General features: G+C 49.2%; 1 protein-coding gene and 1 long non-coding RNA gene across 2 annotated transcripts; both read left to right on the plus strand.

Annotated features, from left to right (window-relative positions):
* Positions 1–469: 469 nt before the first annotated feature.
* Positions 470–1,616, plus strand: LOC106695921. The gene is made up of 3 exons (XR_001346896.2): positions 470–1,172; positions 1,254–1,363; positions 1,474–1,616. It is a non-coding gene; the product is annotated as an uncharacterized LOC106695921 (long non-coding RNA).
* Positions 1,617–4,298: 2,682 nt separating this feature from the next.
* LOC111824720 lies at positions 4,299–9,919 on the plus strand. The gene is given in 5 exon segments (XM_023749263.1): positions 4,299–5,181; positions 5,184–5,811; positions 5,813–7,892; positions 7,895–8,445; positions 8,812–9,919. Coding segments are annotated over 5 exon segments (4,482 nt in total). The 3' UTR covers positions 9,152–9,919.
* Positions 9,920–10,188: the final 269 nt, after the last annotated feature.

Consider the following 10,188-nt stretch of genomic DNA (forward strand, 5'->3'; position numbering starts at 1 on the left):
TTCTTGAAACTACACAGGTCATCAAGGGTATGCATATCCGAAAACCACCAAGCATCTGAAGGATGTCACCTTATAGGAGCAATGTGTGCCATTCTGTCATTACAGTGGTGGAGTTGGTAGGCATGCTCAAGCCAAAGAGAGGGGCTGGGTGCAGGATTGGGTGCAGGTTGGTGACCCCAAAGAGTGCTGAATTTTTGCTGCTGTTAACATAAAAAAACCATTGTAAAGAATTTTTGTGAGTTTATTTGAGCCAAACTGTCGACATGCTGGGAAGCAGAACCTCTAGGAATTGAGGTAATGCTCCAAAGAATGGCGGGTTACATCTGTATTTATACATTGCAATCAAAGGAAAGGGATGTAGGTGGATTACATGAAATCCACTGGTGATAGATTAAGGAGGTGGGATAAAGCAAAGCAGGAAAACCTCTCGGATAGGAGAAAAGTGAAATGATGGACATGTGCTGCTTTTACATAGATGGATACAGGACAATTCAACATAATTAACAGTTGACGATTAACTTGATAACATAACAATGAGGGAATGTCTTGGTGCTATTTGTTGCACCCTGAAGGGTCCAGAAAAAAGAGGAATTTACAAGTTACCCAGACATTTCACAGATATGTTATCTTAGAGGCAAGAAGACAAATGGGCTCAGTAAAGATCTAAGTTGATCTTTGTCAGGGAAAACATTGGCCTGGGACATGAGAACCCACTATAACCTGTGTGTAGTTAAATATTTAATTTTCAGACCATCTTTTGTGGTTATTTTAGGTCTCTGAGTCTGCAAGACTGCCATGCAGGCCTCCCCTGAGCTTGTGACCCCTGTTGTCCACACTACACATGCTTAAAAATGCAGTAAGCAACACACTGAAAATTCTGTCTATATCCCATGCGAAGCTACATACATAGGTCTCCCAGAGACATTGCAGGGCCATTTTAAACTGTCACAGAGAATTGGAAGCCCAGCATGCAAGTTATCATTTTCAAGGTCCTAGGTGTGTGGTGATTTTGCTCAGGAATATAGATCCAAGTACCCAATTAGTCCGAATAAGACCAGAACTGTATGTGTGAGAGACATGGAGAATGGCATGAATCACTAACTGTTGGTATGTATTTTCCTCCAAGCAGCCTTTTCTCCGGATTCACATCTTCGTCTGACATTGATATAGAGGTAAATTTGAGGAGGACAAAGTACTGTGGCGGGACAAAGCAGGGGAAACGTAGAGTTCATGTCTCCCCATCTGTTTTCTAGCAACGTGGATATTGGAGCAGGCGGTCGTTTTCACTCAAGCATAGATTTGGCAGGAAGAAAAGCCAGAAGGGGGAGCAGAAGGCACAGGAGCAGGAACCGTTCTTGAAAATGTAAATGATTGGGAACACTTAGAATTCTTATCTAAAACGAGGAATAATGAATAGTTTAATTGTATCTTTCAAGAGTCAAAGCCTTGACCTTTGTCTTCTTCTTACTCCAGGGAGCGGAGTAAATCTGCTGATTCCTTAAGGAGGATGGACACGTCCGAGTCTGCTTCTGACACAGGTGGGGAAACCAGCGCCTGATACCTTCACAGAGCAAGGCCATCTTCTGCCTAATTAAACATGTATTGCAAATGTGTCAGTTCATAGCTACCTCTAGCCTTGATGTAAGGAATGAAAGTGTAAATAGTCAAGTATTTATATGCAAATAAGAAGGGCCATAGGCAAGAAAAGCAGGGCTGAAGCTGGAATCCCTGGAGAAGCCAGTACTTCCTCAAGCAGCAGTGTGGTCCAACCAGGTGAAGAGGTCTTCTCTCCCTTGTTTCCCCAATACACTCAGTCCCTGAGAACTGGCAGACACCTTCTCTCCCAGGGATATAGGGCAGTGGTGGGCAACCCCTGGCTCGCGTTGCAAACATGGCACGCCAGTAACTTTTGCTGGCACGTGAAACCCTCTCTTATAATCTTCCTGTTAGGTTAGGTGGCTCAGGAGGCGGCGTAAGAAATAAAGAGTCGAGTGAATCAGAAAAGAAAAGAAAAGGAAAGGTTTATTTCTGCGTCCCTGGGAGACCCACGTACTCCAAAGACAGGGCATGTGGATTCATGCCAACAAGGAGGGGGGTGCTTTTTTTATATTTATACTGTGGTTGGTTGAGGGCAGGGACCTGAGCTGAGGTATTTAGCTGAGGAAGTTTCAAGCTGCAGGGGGTCCGCAAGGAATTCAGGAAGGAGTCAGTATCTGTGTGGGGGTGGTCAGGGAGAAGCCAGTATCTGTGTCTGGCACGCTGATCTGTGAGAAATTCCAGGGGAAGTCCATTGTCTCATCACATGCCTGCATGTATCTGATCCTGGGCTCTCTCTGACCTAACACTTCCATTTACAATTTTTTTCTTAATATCGACTTTTTTATTTTTCAGATAAATTCAGTGTAGGTGCATCTTAGTTAAATAAATAATTTTACATAACAAGTTATCTAAAAGACCATAGACATGGATTGACGAGAGAGGGGAAGAGCAATTTCAATAGTGTCGAAAACGATTTATTGAGGACTTGGAATGCCATTGCAGAAAATTATTTTCTGTTTAAAAAACTGCAACAGCGTTACTCTCCATGTTTTCATCCACATGCACTTGTGAATCTTTGTTCTCAGTGATGAATTTTGTTAAGTCACATAATAGGAGTAGCCTGATGGATGAAAGTAGTAGCTTGTGCATATTTCTGAAGGTCACGAAATATAAACCTGATGTAAAATCTCTGTCATCAATGATGCAGCAGCAAAAGTCCCACTGAAAATATCAAACGGAGTCATAAAGTTTTCTGTCGGACTATCAGTGTACATGTATACATTAAAAAATAAATGTATTTTTCATCATCATATACTGTGTTTTTGTCGCTCGAATGAATTTTATGATTTCTTCAAGGTTCTTCAAATACGTACACCTTAAGAGATATCAAGTGAAAGGGCGAGGGCTATGCCCTCCCCTCCATCTTGCCTGTATCCTCCATGTTGGGGCCACGTGTAGCCTTCTTCCCGGAAGCCCAGGCCTCTGCTGGCCACGCCCGGGATTTTAAACTAACCAATGACAATCAAGGGAAATGCGCGCCATAGATATGACCACATCCTGTGTAACAAGACCCGGCTCACGCCTAGCCAATCGGCAGGGCCCACAATCCCCTTGAGCCACCCCCCTATTAAAGCCAGTTTTTCCCATGGGAGGGGACTCTGTTCTTGTCGCCGGGGCCGGCCGGGAGCAGGGTTGGGCCGGCCGGGAGCAGAGTCGGTTTAGCTAGACCAAAATAAAAGGACCTTCTGCTTTTGCATCGAACTGGCTCCCAGAGTTGCTTTTTGGGGATCTTGGAATCCGGGCATAACATTTGGGGGCTCGTCCGGGATCCTCAAACCCCATTTAGGGACTCCCAGCTCGGAGGACTTGGCTGACCGCGGTATGTGACGTTTATGTTTGTATTTGTTTGTTTCTGTGTGAGCTCACTTCTGAAATCTGTATTCGCCCACATTGGTCGTGGACACACGAGGACCAAGGGTGGGAGGAGTCGGGGGACGCCCCGGCCCTCCATCTGAAGAGAAGTAGCTTTGCTTCCGAGGTCGGAAGATCTGTAGGCGGGTAGCTGCCGCTAGCTGTAGAAGTAGCTTTGCTTCCGAGGTCGGAAGATCTGTAGGCGGGTAGCTGCCGCTGGCTGTAGAAGTAGCCTTGCTTCGTTTTCGGTTTTTACCTCCATGGAGTTGGAAGATTATTTTGGTTTCGCTTCCAGGCAGTTGGAATACTGTATTTTAGGGCCCCTTAGTTGTCTGTGTTTGTGTTTTTTTGGTTTTATTTTGTGGATTTACTGGATAGACATTATGGGACAGACTCAAACTACTCCTTTAAGCATTATGGTCTATCATTTTAAAGAGGTAGAGGAAAGAGCCAGCAACCTCAGTGCGGAGGTTCGGAAGGACCGGTGGCGGGCCTTTTGTTCCAGGGAGTGGCCGACTTTTAATGTCGGGTGGCCGCCGGAGGGGACTTTCGATCTCCCCACCATCCGCCGGGTTAGGGACATCGTCTCCCAGCCCAAAGAGGGACATCCTGGTCAACTCTCTTACATTGTTACTTGGCAGGACCTCGTGGAAGATCCACCATCTTGGCTTAGGCCCTTCCTACCTCCACACCCTCCGGAGCCAGAACCCATTTTTGCCTTGCAGGAAGCGGAGAAGAGGAAGGAGAAAAAAACCACCCTGCCGTCAGCTCCAGCTCCCCCCTACCCGGTTTTGCAGGGGGGAACTGGAGAAGAGTTAATTTTTCCTCCCCCATATCATTTCCACAGGATGCCGGAGAGATTTGATCCTGCCCTGTGGCGGGAAGCTGACGCAGTTCCGGGAGTGCCTGGGGGCGGAGTTCCGGGAGTGCCTGGGGGCGCAGTTCTGGGAGTGCCTGGAGGCGGAGTTCCGGGAGTGCCTGGGGACGCAGTTCCGGGAGTGCCTGGGGGCGGGGTTCCGGGAGTGGCCTCGGTTCCGGTTCCGGTAGGAGGCCCGCCTCTCACCCGGCAAAGAGCTCAGCGGGAACTGTCTGTCGCAGCCCCCGACTCCACTATTAAGACCTTGCCCTTACGGGCCGCTGGACCCCCGGATGCGAATGGCAACCAGCCCCATATCTATTGGCCTTTCTCAACTAGCGATTTGTATAACTGGAAGGCACAGAACCCTAAGTTCTCTGAAAAGCCGGGGAGACTTATTGACTTGCTAGATTCTGTTCTTTTCACCCATCAGCCCACATGGGACGACTGTCAGCAGCTTTTACAGGTTCTGTTCACAACGGAAGAGAGAGAAAGGATCCTCAATGAGGCCCGGAAGATGGTTCCTGGTGTGGACGGAAATCCAACCACAAACCAGGCCCAGATAGATGCCTCTTTCCCTTTAACTAGGCCTGAATGGGATTTCAACACGGCAGAAGGTAAGGAGAGGCTCTCGGTCTACCGTCAGACTCTAATGGGGGGTCTCCGTAGGGCTGCTAGGAAGCCCACCAATTTGACCAAGGTAGGGAACGTACAGCAGGGAAGAGATGAGTCTCCAGCTGCCTTTCTAGAACGGATCATGGAGGCATATCGCACCTACACCCCCATGGATCCAGAAGCCCCTGAGAATAAGGCAGCTGTAATCATGAGTTTTATAAACCAGTCAGCCATGGACATTAGAAAAAAACTGCAGAGAATAGATTAGGAGAAAAAAGTTTACAGGATTTACTGGCAGTGGCAGAGAAGGTGTTCAATAACCGAGAGTCCCCTGAGGATAGACGAGCCCGCGCCATGGTGGCTGCCAGTGACAAGCAGACCCGAAACCTGGCCAAGATTCTGCTAGCCACCACCACGGAGTCCCCTGAGGAGCGGACCCGCCGCCTTCGCCAGCTTGCTGATGGCCAAGAAAGAGGTAAGGAAACTGCCCGGAGTGGGAAGAAAAAACTGCAACAGAACCAGTGTGCTTACTGCAAAGAGATAGGGCACTGGGTCCGAGAATGCCCAAAGAAGGCCGGTAAAAGGGGAAGCAAGACGGACCGGGTGGAGGTCTTGGAGCTGGAAGGACTGAGTGATTAGGGGAGTCGGGGTTCGGACCCCCTCCCCGAGCCCAGGGTAACTCTTAGAGTGGAGGGGACCCCTGTTGACTTCCTTGTCGACACTGGAGCACAACATTCGGTTCTCCGCACACCTCAGGGGAAGCTTGCTAATAAAAAGTCCTGGGTGCAAGGGGCAACTGGCATGAGCCAGTATCCATGGACTACCCGAAGAACAGTAGATCTAGGAACGGGCCGGGTATCCCATTCCTTCATGGTAATACCGGAGTGCCCACCCCCTTTTAGGACGGGACTTGCTAACCAAGATTGGAGCCCAAATAACCTTCAGACAAGGGGGGCCTCAGGTTACCGATAGCGAAGGCCACCCCATCCAGGTTCTGACTCTGAGACTGGAGGATGAATATCGCCTACACCAAGGGGCACCCCCAGTAGAGAACAATATAAATAGATGGCTGCAAGAATTCCCCACAGCCTGGGCAGAGACGGGGGGAGTAGGACTGGCCGCCCACAGGGCCCCAACCCTGGTTGAGCTAAAACCAGGAGAAAGCCCAATAAGAGTAAAACAGTACCCTATGTCCCAGGAGGCTCGGAAGGGAATCCAGCCTCACATCCGGAGACTGCGAAGCCTAGGGGTACTGGTTCCATGCCAATCTGCCTGGAACACCCCCCTCCTGCCGGTCAGAAAGCCCCACACGAATGATTATCGACCAGTCCAGGACCTCAGGGAAGTAAATAAAAGGGTCCTGGATATACACCCAACCGTTCCCAACCCATACACTCTCCTAAGCTCTCTGGCACCCTCTAGAGTCTGGTATACCGTACTAGACTTGAAGGATGCCTTTTTCAGCCTGCCGCTAGCGCCTCAAAGCCAACCCCTGTTTGCCTTCGAGTGGCACGACCCAGAGGAAGGCTACAGTGGACAATTAACCTGGACGCGATTGCCCCAAGGATTCAAGAATTCACCCACCATCTTCGACGAGGCGCTGCATGAAGACCTTGGTGAGTACAGGAGAGAGCACCCCAATCTCACTCTCCTTCAGTACGTAGATGACATCCTGATTGCTGCCGATACCGCCAAAGATTGTGAACAAGGGACCAAAGATCTGCTGGCCACCCTAGGGACCTTAGGGTACCGGGCCTCTGCGAAGAAGGCTCAGATATGCCAAAAGAGGGTGAGTTACCTGGGGTACATACTGGAGGGCGGACAGCGGCGGTTGTCAGATGCTAGAAAAGAGACAGTCTTGAAAATCCCTGCTCCCACCTCCCGGAGGGAGGTGAGGGAGTTCCTAGGATCGGCTGGCTATTGCTGCCTCTGGATACCAAGTTTTGCTGAGATCGCCAGGCCCCTATATGAAGCCACCAAGGAGGGGAAGGCCTTTAAATGGACTGAGACAGAAGAAATGGCCTTTAATCAGATAAAGAAAGCTCTTTTGGCTACTCCAGCCCTGGGCCTACCAGACATTACAAAACCCTTTCGCCTCTTTGTAGATGAGCACAAAGGAGTGGCAAAAGGGGTTTTAACCCAGGCTTTAGGCCCCTGGAGTCGCCCAGTGGCATATTTGTCTAAAAAGCTGGATCCTGTAGCCGCTGGCTGGCCACCGTGCCTAAGAATCATTGCAGCAACCGCGCTCTTAGTCAAGGATGCTGACAAACTGACCCTGGGGCAGGAGATCTGGATCACAACCCCGCATGCCATTGAAGGGATCCTAAAACAGCCTCCTGATAGATGGATGAGCAATGCTCGCATGACCCACTATCAAAGCTTGCTGCTCAACCCCCCTAGAGTGCGGTTCCTTCCCAGTGCGGCCCTCAACCCTGCTACCCTGCTACCTGACCCTGACCTAGATGCCCCACTACATGACTGTGCGGGAATCCTGGAGCAGGTACATGGACTTCGGAAGGACTTGACCGATCGGCCCCTCCCGGATGCAGAGGCCACCTGGTTCACGGATGGAAGCAGCTTCGTGCGGAACGGGTGCAGGTACGCAGGTGCGGCGGTGGTTGCCAACACGAACACTGTGTGGGCGGAGGCTCTGCCCCCTGGGACATCAGCTCAGCGAGCAGAACTCATTGCACTCACCAAGGCACTGACACTGGGGGCTGGAAAACGGCTTAACGTTTACACAGACAGCCGTTATGCATTTGCTACAGCTCATGTTCACGGGGCAATCTACCAGGAGAGAGGGCTATTGACAGCAGAGGGACGGACAATAAAAAATAAGCAGGAAATCCTCGACCTGCTCTCAGCCTTATGGCTTCCTGCCAAGTTAGCCATAATCCACTGCCAGGGACACCAAAAAGCCAATGACTCGGTAGCGAAAGGTAACCAAAAGGCTGACCAGCTGCAAAGGCAGTAGCCCTTACCTCGGTCCCTACCATGGCCTTACAACTACCAGACCCAGGGGACCCAGTCCTACCAGACCAGCCCAAGTACTCCCAGGAGGAGTTGCAACGTATCAAAAAGCTCCCTAAAGCCCAGGAAATAAAGGGATGGTGGCATACACCAGAAGGAGAACTTATACTGCCGGACTGGCTTGGGGACACGATATTAAAACATATGCACCAATCCACTCACCTGGGAGCCCGGAAAATGAAGGACTTAATCCAACATGCCAGGATCAAAATTCACCAGCAGAATACCAAGATAGATCAGGTTGTGTCAGCCTGCAAGACCTGTCAACTCACAAACGCAAGGGTTGGATCAAATAAAGAAGGAACCAGGCTCAGAGGCACCAAACCTGGAGCACAATGGGAGGTCGACTTCACTGAAATTAAACCAGGGAAGTATGGTTATAAATATCTTTTAGTATTTATAGATACCTTCTCTGGCTGGGTAGAAGCATACCCAACCAAGCGTGAAACAGCTCAGACGGTGGCCAAGAAGCTGCTGGAAGACATCTTACCCAGGTATGGTTTTCCTGCTATGATAGGATCCGACAACGGGCCAGCCTTTATTTCACAGGTAACACAGGTAGTAACCAGGGCTATTGGGGCAAATTGGAAACTGCATTGTGCTTATAGACCCCAAAGTTCAGGTCAGGTAGAAAGAATGAATAGAACTTTAAAAGAGACCCTTACCAAATTAACCATGGAGACTGGCGGGGACTGGGTGGCTCTCCTACCGTATGCCCTTTACCGGGTAAGGAACTCCCCTTACACCCTGGGTTTTACTCCCTATGAAATCATGTTTGGCAGGCCACCCCCTATCATTCCTAACCTTAAAGCTGACTTTCTCGCTGAATTTGAAAATCAAGAACTATCTCTTTCCTTAAGAGGGCTCCAGAGGGCACACGAGGACATTTGGCCACGCCTTCGCGCCATCTATGAGACCAGCCCAATTCCAACTCCTCATCAACACAGACCAGGAGATTGGGTCTACGTCAAAAGGCATCATCAAGAAACTCTTGAGCCACGTTGGAAGGGTCCCTACACTGTGGTGCTAACGACCCCCACTGCTCTCAAGGTAGACGGCGTCGCGACCTGGATCCATCACACTCACGTCCGGTCAGCGGACCCATCCACGGTCCAAAAAGACTTCATCACCAAATGGAACGTCGAAAGAGATCAACGCAACCCACTGAAGCTCAAGCTACGGCGTGCTCCACCTGCCTGATGCTGGTGACGTAACTCGCGATCACTCCTGTCGCCAGGAGCCCCCACAATAGACTTAGATGATGCCTGCATCTGCATGGACATGACTCCAAAGAGACAGGGACAATTTATAAAAAATCGGGGATAGACTTTAGTATCACATGTTTAATAGCGGAAGATTTGGCTGCCTGAAAGCGGCCATGATGCCAGTATTATGTTTCATTGTATTAATATGTTACATTAACCTTTAATTCTCTTGCAGGTTTGAATGTATAGTGGTTGTCCTAAAAAAGAACTGTGCAGGATGACCCCCGAAAGTAAGGAGTGCCTAGCTGCCGAGAGGGCAGGTGCCCAACTGAACAGGGAATGGTGCCCATCAGGTTTTGGTCACTGTTGAGAGACAGTTGACAGTTGACAGCCTGTGTACTGCTTGCAGGCCTGCATGACCATGCCCATGTCAGGGGTAGTAAAGCTAGAAAAAGCCTGGTTAGAATAAAAATCTAAAGCATGGTTATGCATGAAAAGAAATTAGCAAAGAAAATCAGAAAATCTTAGAATAAATCAATATATTTTTCTTCTTATATAATTCCTCCGAAATCTAGCAATACATCTCTTTGCATAAATTCAATAAGACCAGTTTCTAATAATGGTTTTCAGTTACCGTTCTTGTTGTATTTATGCAAACATCAGAATAGTAGATAAATTAATCTCGATTTGGCTTTTTAATGGCCATGGAGGAATTTTAAAAAGAAAAATCCTATTTCAATAAAAATTGTTACTTTCCCTTCCACCAGACCATTTGTTAAAATATGCCCAGTACAGGCCTCTAGCGACGGTGGAATAGAAATGCAGCCCGACTCATGATTGAGCCGGAAGTTCCAAGACAAGGGGGGAATGAAAGGGTGAGGGCTATGCGCTCTCCGCCATCTCCTCCATTTTGGGGCCACGTGTAGCCTTCTTCCCGGAAGCCCAGGCCTCTGCTGGCCGCGCCCGGGATTTTAAACTAACCAATGACAATCAAGGAAAGTGCGCGCCATAGATATGACCACATCCTGTGTA

Source organism: Myotis lucifugus, unplaced genomic scaffold, assembly GCF_000147115.1.
Source record: "Myotis lucifugus unplaced genomic scaffold, Myoluc2.0 scaffold_4743, whole genome shotgun sequence".
NCBI classification, from domain to species: Eukaryota; Metazoa; Chordata; class Mammalia; order Chiroptera; family Vespertilionidae; genus Myotis; species Myotis lucifugus.